This window comes from Choristoneura fumiferana, chromosome 14 (assembly GCF_025370935.1).
Source record: "Choristoneura fumiferana chromosome 14, NRCan_CFum_1, whole genome shotgun sequence".
NCBI classification, from domain to species: domain Eukaryota; kingdom Metazoa; phylum Arthropoda; class Insecta; order Lepidoptera; family Tortricidae; genus Choristoneura; species Choristoneura fumiferana.
In genome coordinates, this window is record NC_133485.1 from 34,936 (window position 1) to 49,348 (window position 14,413).

Consider the following 14,413-nt stretch of genomic DNA (forward strand, 5'->3'; position numbering starts at 1 on the left):
AAGACAACGAAGTTTTATTTATTTATTTTTAATTAGAAACAAACGGTCTTACACAATAATTTTGCATTTTAGCTAAAGCTAGGAATAACGAGAAATAAGGAATTCAGTTAAGTTATTTAGTAATCAAAAATCCAGATCGGCAACATGATTGATAATATTTCGCCAAACCGACAACGGAATAATAAACTGACTTGCATCTCCATATCGGTGGCGAAGGCGACGCGCGCGACGCGGCGCGCGGCGTCAGCGGTGGGCGTGGCGCCGCCGAGCGCGCCCACAGCTCCTGCGCCGGCCGCGCCTCCCGCCCGCGCGCGCACGTGGCCGAGCTCAGCGCCGTGCGCAGCGACACCAGCGCGCCGCCGCAGCGCCAGCCGCCCGCGTGCTCCACCACCACCTGCGCACAGCCAGCCCGCGTCACGCTCCGCGCGCACCCCGCGGCCGCCCCGCCCCCCGCCCCCGGCCCCGCCCCGCCCCGGCCCGCGCGCGCACGTGGCCGAGCTCAGCGCCGTGCGCAGCGACACCACAGCGCCCGCCGCAGCGCCAGCCGCCCGCGTGCTCCACCACCACCTGCGCACAGCCAGCCCGCGTCACGCTCCGCCGCACCCCGCGGCCGCCCCCCCCCCCCGCCCCCGCCCCGGCCCCGCCCCCGCCGCGCGGCACGTGCCGAGCCAGCGCCGTGCGCAGCGACACCAGCGCGCCGCCGCAGCGCCAGCCGCCCGCGTGCTCCACACCACCTGCGCACAGCCAGCCCGCGTCACGCTCCGCCGCACCCGCGGCCGCCCCCCGCCCCCCGCCCCCGCGCCCCGGCCCCCCCCCGCCCGCGCGCACGTGCCGAGCTCAGCGCAGTGCGCAGCGACACCAGCGCGCCGCCGCAGCGCCAGCGCCCGCGTGCTCCACCACCACCTGCGCACAGCCAGCCCGCGTCACGCTCCGCCGCACCCCGCGGCCGCCCCCGCCCCCCCCCCGGCCCCGGCCCCGCCCCCGCCCGCGCGCGCACGTGGCCGAGCTCAGCGCCGTGCGCAGCGACACCAGCGCGCCGCCGCAGCGCCAGCCGCCCGCGCGTCCTCCACCACCACCTGCGCACAGCCAGCCCGCGTCACGCTCCGCGCACCCCCGGCCGCCCCCGCCCCCCGCCCCCGGCCCGGCCCCGCCCCCGCCCGCGCGCGCACGTGGCGAGCTCAGCGCCGTGCGCAGCGACACCAGCGCGCCGCCGCAGCGCCAGCCGCCCGCGTGCTCCACCACCACCTGCGCACAGCCAGCCCGCGTCACGCTCCGCCGCACCCCGCGGCTGCCCCCCCCGCCCCCGCCCCGGCCCCGGCCCCGCCCCCGCCGCGCGCGCACGTGGCCGAGCTCAGCGCCGTGCGCAGCGACACCAGCGCGCGCCGCAGCGCCAGCGCCCGCGTGCTCCACCACCACCTGCGCACAGCCAGCCCGCGTCACGCTCCGCCGCACCCCGCGGCCCCCCGCCCCCCGCCCCCCGGCCCCGCCCCGCTCACCGCGAACGGCGCCTCGTCCACCTCGTCCTCGAGCTCGCTCTCCAGCTCGCCCTCGCCCGCTCCGCTCGCCGCGCCCCCCGCTCCGTCGTCATCTGTCGTGAAGGGAGACGCGGGATTAGCGATGAGTTATTGGAATCGGACCGGACGAGTCATAGGGCGGGCGGCGCTCACCGCGCGGCGCGCCGGCGGCGCCGGCCACCAGCAGCAGCAGCGCCAGCAGCGCGCGCGGCGCCAGCCTGTCGCTCGCGCGGCACGCGCGCCACACGCCACTCGCCACACGCCACACGCCACACGCCACGCGCCACGCGCCACACACGCTCGCCACACGCTTCAGACCGCGACCGCGTGATGCTGCTCGACGTGCGATCCGCGACACTTGCTGCACATTTTCTGCGTTCAGTGTTACTATTTGATTCTCGTCAAAATGACACCCGACGGGTGTCAGCTGTCTTCTTTTTATTCTTTAATTTGTGATTTAAAGAAATGCGTTTAGAAAAACTATTTAAAAACTCTTTGTCTGCCGATCAGGTGTAACCGATAAAACAAGGCTCCGATGTACAAGGCAAGTCCAAAAACTTTTATACAATGAAAGTTACATAATTGGTATCCTTCTTCTTCTCTTTTAAAATATGGCTTTTCTGTCCTAATTAATAGGACAATTTCGCCAGTGTCAAAGTTAACTCTCTGAGAGGGACGTTGTAGGTACGGTGGTTGTAGTTTTTGCAACTTGATAGTAAAATTCCAGAAACCACGTGGAGACAATTTGCGCATTAAAAAATGTCAGACACGAGAGCAATATAGAATTTTGTGATCACTGTTTCTTTCTTTAAAAGAAAGACATTTTTTAAACACTGTTCACTGTTAAGGTTAATCGCCACATAAAACACTATCAAAGTTATACTTCAACTAGCCAAAGAAACAGAAATAGCAAAATTAGATATTGTCTACATCCGCCATGTTCGAATGCTACAAATCGAATCAATTGGTATCCTGCAAATGATGCAAAATATTGTAGTCATGTTTATGTCATTAAATGTAGATTCGGTAACTGCTACGAAAATATAAATCTGCGAAAATCAACTTGACGGTCCTGTATGAATTGTGACCGCAACGCACAAGCCGAGCGAGCGAAGCGAGCATCTCGGAAGTGCCAGAACCGATATGGCAGCGTTTCATGATATGCCTAGGAATTTCATGATCTGCCTAAACTGGCCAAATCATGAAATGATGGCGTTTCATGATATGACTAGGAATTTCATGATCTGGCGGAATTTACGATCGGCCGCCGACATATATGCATCGTTAAGAACCTATGCATCAAGCTGAGCTCACCGCGCCGCGTCGTAACGGGCCGTGACCAGCGCAAAGCGGGACTGGGACAAAATTAAGCGTCGTCATGGTCACTGTGATGAATATGCTCCTGCACAGCGTTGACTCGATGGTGGCCACGTAAATGGTTCTTACAACCTCGGGATGAAGTCCCCAGCTTACCCTTGCCGCCCTCGCCAGCTGCTTATATATCCCCGTAGCTTTCCGACAAACATTACTAATGTGACTATTGAATGTTAGTTTCCTGTCGATGGTCACCCCTAGTAGTTTTATTTCTTCTGCAAAACAAACCTCTATCCCCCCCCATGACTAGGCGCGGGGTGTCATACTTAAGTTTGTTAGTTATAAGCAATGCATTGGTTTTTTGGGGAGCAAACTTAAGCTTGCTTTTGACTCCCACGCCCAGACACGTTGAGAGCGTGGTTTGCCTGCCTTTCAATCTCTTGAGACGTACTACCATCGAACGCCAAAACCACGTCGTCAGCGAAAGCCTGGCAATAACAACCCCCGTCTTCCAGATCCTTCAGGAGAGGGTCCAACAGTAAGTTCCATAGGATCGGGCCTCCTATGGAACCCTGCACACAGCCTTTCCCTGTGGATCTAGTGTGTTGTTCGCCCGCATACCTAACCACGACCTCCCTGTCACTGAGATAGCTGTCGATGACCCTCCTCAAGTTCAGTGGACAATTTTCCTCCGCCAGCCGGACTCTGATAGCTGGCCACCATGCACTATCAAAGGCTCCCTCTATATCCAATGAAATTAAAGTAACTATTTTCTTTTCATCTAACTTATTGCGGATGTACTGCATAAGGTTATAGAGGGAGTCTTCAGTGCTACGCTGTGGCATGAATCCATACTGCCGGGGGCTCATCCTAGGTAATAAGTGAAACTTGAGGCGAGTCACCAGCAGCTTCTCGTAAGTTTTGCCCAAAATCGACAAGAGGCCAATAGGTCTGTGAGATTTTGGGACTGTGTAGTCGCTCTTGCCAGGCTTTCGGAGGACTATAACTACCGCTCTTTTCCAAGCTACAGGGAAATATTCGCATTCTAGGCACTTGTTGAAAAGCAGCAACAGGAGCTCCGGATGGGCTTTCACTACACGAAGGCAAATGTCCGCAGTGAAGCCGTCCTCACCCGGGGCCTTTTTCGGGCTGAAAGATTCGATCGCCGTCATGAGCTCCTCCATGGTGAACGGCGGGTCCCAAGCACCAACTTGACCCCGGAGTTAACCGTTTCGGCTCTCAATCGGGTATCACGATGCTGCTGATTGTCGCTGACTTTAAGATCCTCCGGGTAAAACGTCTCAGCCAGTAGTCTGACGGATCCCTTAGCGTCCAGGGTCTCTCCATCCTTAACTAAAGGTAGATCCTCACACCTTCGCGTCGTTCGGCCTATGACTCGATAAATGCCATCCCAGACACTCTCCCCGTCCTGCTTCCCGCAGAACTCCCTCCAGCTGTCTATCTGCGCTTTAGCTGTCTCTGACTCGTACTTCGCCTTCATTTCCAGGTACTCATTAATGACTTTGGACCTTCGAATTGGGGCCGCCCATCGGACCCTGCGCCTCCTACGAGTGACTTCTCGCTTCATCTCCTCGAGTTCTTCGGACCACCACGGTACAGTAAGTGTTTCTTTAGATTTTTTGATTGGCATTGAGTGTGTGCATGCTTGTGTTATGGCCTCTGTTAGTTTTTGTGTAACTGTTTCTAATCGTGTTGTGTCGTGTATCTGTTCTATGTCTGTGAGTGTGATTCTATTTTCGGCGAGTAATTGGTTGAGTTTCTCATGAAACTCATCCCAATTAGCCTTTTTTGTATTGTATTTTCGTGTAGTTCTGTGTATGGATGTGCCTTTAGATCTTTGTAAGTTGATGTTGAATACTATACCGTTATGGTCCGAGCTCGTGAGATTTTCCTCCACTCTCCAATCATCTATAAGACCCAGAATGTCCGAGGAGCAGGCCGTGAGGTCAACAAAGCTTTGGTACCTTTTTCCCCCTCTGATGGTATCGAAGGTGGGCACGTTCCCTCGGTTAAGTATGGTCAGCTTCAACTCATCCAAACAGCCGGCGAGCTCTTCCCCCCTATAGTCAGTCACTGGACTACCCCACCACATGCTTTTGGCGTTTACGTCTCCTCCAACTATCCACCCCGATGAACCGATTTGCTGGTCTATGTGGGCTAGGCGATCCAGGTCCTCGCCTATGGGGTGGTCATGTCGGGGACACTCGAAGTAAGCCGAGACTAGAGTAATCCTCCAGGCACCAGTCTGGATCCTTACCACGACGATGTTATTTGTGGTAAGGTGGGGTACTGTATCACGTCTAGCTCCTGATCAAAAACCGCTATTGCAGCCTTTACAGTCCCCCCGCCCACGTTGGTATTCTGAAAAATCCTCACGCCCCTGCGACCCCTCATCTCCCCGATCGACCCCACATACGGCTCCTGGATTAGGGCGACTGCAATTTTCCGCCTATCTGCCTCGATCATCAGCTCATCGGTCGCCAGTCTAGACCGCCGGAGGTTCGCTTGCGCCATTTTGTAAGCCTTGTTTACCACCTGGCTGCCCTTAGCAGTAAGCCACGGTTGCCCTCGCAATCTCATCCCACCTTCTCCTCGTAGGGCAATCGTGGCTAAATGCATTGTGCGCCGCGTGCACCAATCCGCCCCTTGTGCAGTTCTTGCAGCTTGGGGTATATCAGCTAAATGGTCAGCACACTCGCCTCTTAGGTGTGGGCCACCGCAATGACTGCATAAGTCCACAGGCTCAGTGCAGTATTTTTACCGTGGCCAAAACCCAAGCAGCGAGTGCACTGCATGAGCGGGGTCTGGTCCTCGACCCGAACACGCTGAAGGTCAATGTGCGCAAAACCCTTGTCCAGCATCCTACGCCAGATAATCGGTGAGACGCTTACCACTACATGGTTGGTGTGGGGATTCCGAGTTCTCCTCCTGTATCGAATCTTAATCCTATCGTTCTCAGCGTCGAGGTCTCCAAAAACACTCCGATTCTGGTTTCTCAGGGCTTTCATAATGTCCTCGTCAGTGTTGACTGCGAGCACACCCCTGAGAACCAGCAACGGGTCCTTGTTTTCGACCTCCTCAACGCTAAGATCGACTCCATCCCTCTTCAGCCTTTCCTTTATCCGGTCCCTATCTTCTCTCGTTTTCAATCCGATTATGACCTTTCTGTCCCTTGCCTTCCTTACCCTCTCCACCTTTATCCACCCCTCTTTGGCGTCCACTGCCTCTCGAATCTTATTGAGGACCTGCTCTCCGGTCTCCGTCTCGTCTGTCGAGGTAACACAGACAGAGTGCAGGGTTCCTCGCCCCTGAGACGTTTTTCGGAGTGGCTTGCAGTGACCTCGGCATACGTAGGCGTAGGCGCATTTTTCAACGCCTCTTGGTGCTGCTCCATTTGCGCTTTCAGCTCTATCATCTTTTGAGAGTTTTCAGCAATTAATTTGGCGTGGTCCTCCAGAGCTTTTGTCAGATGGTCCTGGTCGATGAGTGGTCGTTGGGGTGTGTTGGTAGCGGGTTCCTCTTGGTCGACATTTTTCGTGGCTATCTTGTCTGCTTTTGTCTTAAGCTTGCCTACCTCGGCCTCAGCTTCCTTGACCAACTCATAGAGTCGGTCAAGGGAGCTGATAAAAACCAATTTTATTTCCGTTTTTAGATTTTTTGAGTTTTCGAGGTTCAGTTTTGCCTTATGGAGGCAGGCTCGCGCTTCCGACGTTCTACTGGTGAATTTCCTTTTTGGCGATGTCATAGTTGGCGTTTTTACAAACGTCTTGTTTGCTATTGATGGTCCGCTGTCTTGTTGTTTAGCGAGGTTTTTTGGCTTTGCAGGACCCGCCTGCTTCGTTATTGGTGGCAAAGTGGGTGTGGCGTCGGCATTTGCCGCTTCCCACTCGCCTATGCTTCGCCTCACGTTGTTGTCAACTGTTGGCTCGTTTGGTGACCTCTGGTTATCAGTCGGACGTTTGGCCGGGGTCCTCATTCCTAACATGTTTGGCAGACAGGTGTTTCCTCGTATAAAGGAAGAATGTCAAATATCCACAAGTTGCAGACTTGTATAAGTTGTAAAGATTCTACAACTTGTGTATTGCGAAAAGTGGAAGTAAAATCAACAGTATAATAAATAGTTTTTGTCAGTTTAATACGCTGTACGGAGTACAGTAAGTAAAGTAAAAGAGGTAAAAATATAAATTACAGAAAATTTTTAAAAAGGAAATTCGAGCTCTATGTAGAGCCAAGTTTAATACAAATTACTGCACTATGGAGTACAGGTCTTAAATCTGCTTAAAACTAACATAAGTAAAATAAAAGTGGCAAACACCGGCTACTAAACAATATAAATTAGCAGTGTACACTGCTAGTCTTAGAACTAACTTAAATCTGCACACGAATGAAAATAACAAAAAACTTAAATTAAAGTACAAGCGGCTCTAGGTAGAGCTACAAAACCCCACCCAAAGGATAGCTCTCTTTGAGCCGCGTTCAGGGACACCAAGCACGCCCCGCTAGCTCCAAGGGATCCGGAGACACGACCGGTTTCCGCTTTCGGTATCGGATCCAAGATGGCCGCCGAAATCAGATACCAGGCCGTATCTCAGGAACCAGTGGTCAGATCGAGACGCGGTTTTCCCCCCTGAAAAGGGCTCGCTGAGACGCACCGTTGGAGACCGGTTTCAGGAAAATCGGAGACCTGAAAATTTTTCAGGCTGAAAAGTCCAGGATTTTCCTGAAAGCAATCTCGTTGGGTAGACCTTCGACCGGGCTTCTGCACAAAGAAAACCCCCGGTCGCTACGACTTCCCGTTTCGGAGATATCGGAGTTTGAAATTACCCAAGATGGCCGCCGGAACTGTCAAAGTCCAACTTTGACCGGCTATAACTCCGCTCCCGGTGGTCGTAGAACCGTGGGACCTTCTCTGTCCGGCTTCGCTCTCTCTCCTCTCTCCTCCGGGACCACTTCCGGGAATCAAAATTTTCAGGCGCTGAAACGGCCTGAAACCTAGAGGGGCGGGTAGATGCTGAGCCCCGGGGTCCACCGAAGAAAACCGCAGGTCGCTAGGACTCCTAGTTCAGGAGCTATGACGGCTGGAAGAGAAACAAAATGGCCGCCGAGCTGTCAAACTCCAACTTTAGGCGCTGATAACTCCTGAACCAGAAGTCGCAGAGTTGCCGGGACTTCTCCAGGGGTGCTCCCTTGACCTCCTCTTGCTCCCTAAAGGGGTCCCGGGACAAAAAATTTCTGTGCGTCAAAAATGAAAAATTTTGATGAGGATGGATAGGGGCCGAAAAGTAAGTATCAGGGACACCTTTCTCGGAATTTTCCGACGAGGGGTTCGAGAGATAATCGAAAAATAAAACCTGGTATCAAAAAACAAAATGGCCGAAAAAGTTCAACTTCTTTGTTTTTGATTCTTTCTGACCCCGGCTGCCGCTTCGGTCGGGTAATATGACCACTCTAAAGACAACCCCGTGGTCAGAAACAATTAAAAACAATTAATTTAGGAAATATAAAGAAAAATTGAAAAAATTAAATAACTCCCGAACCGGTGGGCGAAAAATTCCGAAAAAATACACGAAAAATACAGAAAGAAGAGCCGCACAGAACACAATGCACAGAAAAAATTTAGTCATATGAAAATGTAAAATTTCTTGAAAAAACAAAAAATTTGGTTTTTCAAAAAATTTTTTAAGTCCTAGAGCCTTTAAAATTTTTCTAAGTTAAAAATTTGATAGAACTAACTAGCGCGCAACTTTAAGCAGTTTCAAAAACCGCGCGTCTCACTTTGGTAAAAAGTAATTAACTGTCAAAGTTCGAACACAGAATTATTTTTAAAAAAGAAATTATAAGACATAAAAATCAGCGACTTGCGGTTCCGAGCTGCTGCTGATGCGGCGCACGAGGTCTCCAAATTTCAGCTCTCTCTGATGGCCGGAAACGAAACCACGCCAACACGTGGTTTTTGTTTTTTTGACTGTGGCGTCTCAGCGTGACGTCACAGGAAGCCGAGCGATGCGTCAAAAGACGGGGCTTGTCAGGGCGCAGTGCGCGGCACTTCGCTCGTAAAAATCCAATCAGCCAAACTCGAGTAATCACGAGTTTTATGGTCCAAACTTCGTTTTAACCTCAAAAACGTCACTATTTCGCACTTTTTATGTGTCACTGTCACTTATCACGTGTGATTTCACTGTGCGCGTATGCGCCGTGCAATTACGCAACTTTTGATGTATTGCGCGTGTCTCTACGGCTAATATGGCCACTTTTAGCAATTTTTAAGTGCGGAGCGCTCTGATTTCGCTGTTTCTCGGTCTGTGGGTGGCAGACGACTGTGGTTAGGTTAGGTTAGGTTAGGTTAGGTTAGGTTAGGTTAGGTTAGGTTTTTTTTTTTTTTTTTTTTTTTTTTTTACCTGACTACCTCCAACATGATCGGAGCCTATGTTTACAATGCCGTTTCACTCCAGTTCTATCACTTATCCTTCTCGCACTTTCATGCTGCATTCCTTTTCTTTCTATCTTTCTTCCTCATTCTTACTATCATTATTAGCTATTCTATCTATCTAATTTTTACTTAACTTATTGTTATATTTCATCTTACATTCCTTTCCTTCCTCTTTTACATACTATCGTATCTCTCTAGCTGTCCTCTGTTACCATGCTTTACTATTTTCTTGCTCTTTCAACAAAGGAGGGGAGAGGGTCCCCGGTGTTCTTTATTTATAATTCCAACAATTCTACATTCTTACAATTTAACTTAACTATCATATCTATAATGTATTACAGTTTTTAGGGTGTCAACATTTGTAAACACTTTTTCGGACACATTTTTGTTTGGTACTTATTTTACTTGCTTACAATTTTCTTACTTACTCTTACATTTAGTACTATTTTATTTATACTCTATATATTTTGCATGCTTATTACTAATATACTCAGTATATCATTTAAACATACTTTTTCTTATCTATTTTTATTTTTAACAATGGTTTTGCTTGCTACTTCTATACAATATTTTATAAATCTTTCTCTATTTTTTCCCATCATTATGTCTCTTATATTGTCTTTAGTTAGTTTTATGTCTATTTTATTTTCCAGGTCAAACCTCTGCACTCCATACTGGGGACATTCAAGGAGCAGGTGGGCAATTGTCTCGGGCACCCCTGGTTCGCAGGAGCATGATGGATTCTCCTTGCACTTAAAGCGATTTAAGTACTCGGAGAATCCACCATGCCCGGTCAATATCTGGGTAATAATGCCGCGCGGGACCATCTTTCGGACCACTCCGTACGCTTCCACCACATTGGGGAAGAATAGCTTCGTGGTCGACGCGGTCGTACCTTCCACATACCTCCGGTTCCACACATCAAGGGAATCCTTTCGAAGGATTCTCTTGATGTGTGATACCGGACAAAGATCATAGTTTGGTCTTCTTTTGGATGCTACAGCGGCTTCTTTGGCTAGCTGGTCGGCCCTCTCGTTGCCATCCAATCCCGCGTGTGCCTTTATCCAAAACAAGGAAAGTTCCTTGCCTTGGAGGGAGATTGATGTTAAGTTCTCTCTTGTGGCTATGGCGAGCGGGTGGAGGCAACGATGGTTCGAAATGGTTTGCAGAGCCGCCCTAGAGTCGCTATAGACCCCAAAAGAAGACCCCGCACTGTTCAGAGCCACACTTGTAGCCTCTTGTAAGGCTAGGAGCTCGGCCTGATACACGCTACAGTAGTCCGAGAGCGCAAGCTTGACGGCCCTAGTCTCGGCGTCGCCTTGCCAAATAGATAATGCGGCGCCGACCCTGCCACCAATCTTGCTCCCGTCGGTGTATATCCTAGTTGTGTATTGCTCGTTCTTGTTTAGGGCATCCTGATCGGCCAGGATCCCAAACTCGATGCTGGTTTGCTCCGCTGGATGTGGTGTCTCCAGCGCGGACCCTCTCCGCTCAATCTCCCTGTCGCCAAGCTGCGGCAGGTTTGCTCCCCTCTTGGCTTCATAAAGTAAAGCTGCCTCACGGACTCGGAGGTCTAGTGGGAGCATCCCCGCTAGCAGCAACGCGGCGTTGAGGGAGACAGTGCGGTAGGCCCCGCACTGTTTTTGCGCTATGCCTCTCTGTATGACCTCAAACTTCTTTCGCGTCGTCAGCTTCTCTGCAGCCGGTGCCCATACGCTCGCGGCATACAGTATCACTGGCTCTATGGTTGCCACGTAAATCGTTTTGACAACTTCGGGATGAAGTCCCCAGCTAACTTTTGCCGCCTTTGTCAGTTGCTTGTATATCCCCGCAGCTTTCCTGCAAACATTGGTTATATGGCTGTTGAATGTTAGCTTATTGTCTATGGTCACACCTAGGAGTTTCACTTCCTCCGCAAAACCAACCTCTATCCCTCCCATGACGAGGCGCGGGGTGTCGTACTTAAGCTTGTTGTAATAAGCAACGCATTTGTTTATGTGGAGCAAACTTAAGTTTGCTCTTGACTCCCCACGCCCGGACACGCTCGAGAGCGGGGTTAGCCTGCCCTTCAATCTCCTGTGCTGTGCTTCCGTCAAACGCCATGACCACGTCATCTGCGAAGGCCTGGCAGTAGCTACCCCCATTTGCAAGATCCTTCAAGAGGGGGTCCAACAATAAGTTCCATAGAATTGGGCCTCCTATGGAACCTTGGACACAACCCTTTCTTGTGGATCTTGTGTGTTGTTCTCCCGCATACCTAACCACGACCTCTCTGTCACTAAGATAGCTGTCGATGACCCTTCTCAAGTTCAGCGGACAGTTCTCCTCCGCCAGTCGGACTCGGATTTCGGGCCACCATGCGCTATCGAAGGCTCCTTCTATATCTAGTGAAATCAAAGTGATCATTTTCTTTTGTTTCAACTTATTGCGGATGTACTGCATAAGGCTATAGAGGGAGTCTTCGGTGCTGCGCTGCGGCATGAACCCGTACTGGCGGGGGCTCATCCTTGGCAATATGTGATACTTGAGTCGGGTCACCAACAGCTTCTCGTAAGTTTTGCCCATAATTGACAGGAGGCCGATCGGTCTATGGGATTTGGGAATGGTGTAGTCGCTCTTGCCAGGCTTCCGCAGAATTATGACAACAGCTCTCTTCCAAGCTGCTGGGAAATACTCACACTCGAGGCATTTATTGAAAAACTGCAGCATTGTTTCTGGGTGGGCCTTCACAACGCGAAGACAGATGTCCGCTGTGAAACCGTCTTCTCCCGGGGCCTTCTTCGGACTAAAGGACTCGATCGCCCTCATGAGCTCCTCCATGGTAAACGGCGGGTCGCAAGCACCAACTTGTCCCCGGCGTTCACCTCTTCGGCTCTCCTTCGGGTTCACGGTGCCGCTGGTTGTCGTTGGTATCGAGGTCCTCCGGGTAAAACGTCTCAGCAGTAATTGAACGGAGCCCTTCGCGTCCAGGGTCACCCCGTCCTTTATCAGCGGTAGATCTCGCTTCTCCGCGCTGTTCTGCCTATGACCCCTATATCCCGTCCCACATGCTCTCCCTATCCTGCTTCCCGCAGAACTCCGCCAGCTGTCTATCTGAGCCTCGCTGCCTCCGACTCATACGCGCTTTTTCTGTTCAGGTACTCTTGAATAACTTTGGACTTTCGGACTGGGGCTGCACAACGAATCCTGCGCTTTCTACGGGTCACTCTCTCTTTTCATCTCCGCAAGTTTTTCGGACCACCATGGCACGGTAAGTACTTCCTTATTTTCTTAGTTGGCGATGGAGTCTGTTTGCAGGCAATATCTATGGACTGTATAATTTTGTGTGTAAGTTGTTCCAATTGTTTTGTGCTGTTTATCTGTTTAATATCTGCTATTGTGATTTGATTTTCTATGAATAATTGGGCGAGTTTCTCATTAAACTCATCCCAATTAGCCTTTTTGGTGTTGTACTTCCTTGTTGTCCTAGATATGCTAGCGCCTTTGGATCTTTTCAGGTTTAAGTTAAATACCATGCCATTATGATCCGAACTCGTGAGATTCTCCACTACATTCCACCTGTCAACGAAAGCCCAGGATATTCGATGTGCAAGCCGTGATGTCGACAAAGCTCTGGTACCGTTTCCCCCCCTGATGGTATCGAATGTTGGTACCTTTCCTGGTTCAGTATGGCCAGATCCAGCTCGTCGAGACAGCCGGCGAGTTCCTCTCCCCTACGATCATTCGTGGACTACCCCACCACGCACTTTTCGCGTTAACGTCACCTCCAACAATCCATCCTGACGAGCCGATTTGCTGGCTTATGTGGGCCAGGCGATCCAGGTCCGCATCGATAGGGTAATCATGCTGGGGGCATTCAAAGTAGACGGAGGTTAGATTGATCTTCCAGGCACCAGTCTGAATCCTTACCACCACGATGTTATTGGTGGTAAGCTTGGGGAACTGTATCACGTCTAAGTTGGGGTCAAAGACCGCTATAGCGGCTTTTACAGTTCCCCGCCCAGACTGGTGTTCTGGAAAATCCTCACCCCTCTGCGACTCCTCATTTCCCCGATGGATCCCACGTACGGCTCCTGGATGAGTGCGACTGCTACTCTGCGCCTTTCCGCCTCGATCATCAGCTCATCGGTCGCCAGTCTGGATCGCTGGAGGTTCGCTTGCGCGATTATATATCTGTATTCCTTCTGGCTGCCCTTAGCAGTAAGCCACGGTTGCCCTCGCTATTTCGTCCCATCTCTTCCTCGTAGGGCAATCGTGGCTAATGCGTTGTGGGCAGCTCGTTCCAGACCTTCCTTGTGCAGTTTTTGCAGCTCGGGGTACGTCAGCCAAGCAGTCGGCGCACCCACTCCTTAGGTGTGGGCCACCGCAATGACTACACAGGTCCACTGACTCTGTGCAGTACTTTTTGCCGTGCCCAAAACCCAAGCAGCGGTGCACTGTATCAGTGGGGTCTGATCTTCGACCCGGATACGCTGAAGATCCACATGTGCGTAACCCTTGTCCAGCATTCGCTGCCAGATGATGGGCGATACGCTGACGACTACATGACTGGTGTGGGGATTCCGCGTCCTCCTCCGGTAGCGTACCTTTATCCTGTCGTTCTCAGTGTCGAGGTCGCCAAAAACACTCCTGTTTTGGTTCCTCAGGGCTTTTAATGTCCTCGTCAGTGTTAACCCGCGAGCACACTCCTGAGCACCAGCAATGGGTCCTTGTTCTCGACCTCCTCCACGCTGAGATCGACTCCTTTCTTTTTAATCCTTCCTTAATCTTTCCCTGTCTTCTTTCGTCTTTAGGCCAATAATAACCTTGCGGGTCTCTCGCCTTTCTCACCCTTTCCACCCTAATCCACCCTTCCTTCGCATCCACTACTTCCCGGATCTTGCTTAGAACCTCCTCTCCGGTCGCCGTCTCATTTGTAGAGGTGACACATACGGAGTGGAGAGTCCTCTCTCCAAAGTAGGGTTTCCAGAGTGCCGCGTGACCCGCGGCTACACTGGCATAAGTCCTGTCGGCCAGCTTCTCCAGCGCGAAGTTTAGAGTTTCCCTTAGTTCTTCCATTTTGTGTTATGGCCTCAATCTGTTTTTTTGCTCCCTTCAGTCTTTCGACCAGATCATGGTCACTAGGATGAGGTGC

General features: G+C 51.4%; 2 protein-coding genes across 2 annotated transcripts; both read right to left on the reverse strand.

Moving 5' to 3' along the window:
• Positions 1–5,102: 5,102 nt before the first annotated feature.
• Positions 5,103–6,825, reverse strand: LOC141434891 (uncharacterized). The gene is given in 3 exon segments (XM_074097380.1): positions 5,103–5,608; positions 5,611–6,157; positions 6,190–6,825. Coding segments are annotated over 3 exon segments (1,689 nt in total).
• A 2,817-nt stretch (positions 6,826–9,642) lies between these two features.
• On the reverse strand, positions 9,643–11,224 carry LOC141434843 (uncharacterized). Its single transcript, XM_074097295.1, has one exon. It carries the CDS (start codon positions 11,217–11,219, stop codon positions 9,798–9,800), a length of 1,422 nt encoding a protein of 473 aa, XP_073953396.1. The 5' UTR covers positions 11,220–11,224; the 3' UTR covers positions 9,643–9,797.
• Positions 11,225–14,413: the final 3,189 nt, after the last annotated feature.

Excerpts from the sequence above, each read along its gene's own strand:
- LOC141434843 (XM_074097295.1), bottom strand. The coding sequence starts at position 11,219 with ATGGGAGGGATAGAGGTTGGTTTTGCGGAGGAAGTGAAACTCCTAGGT.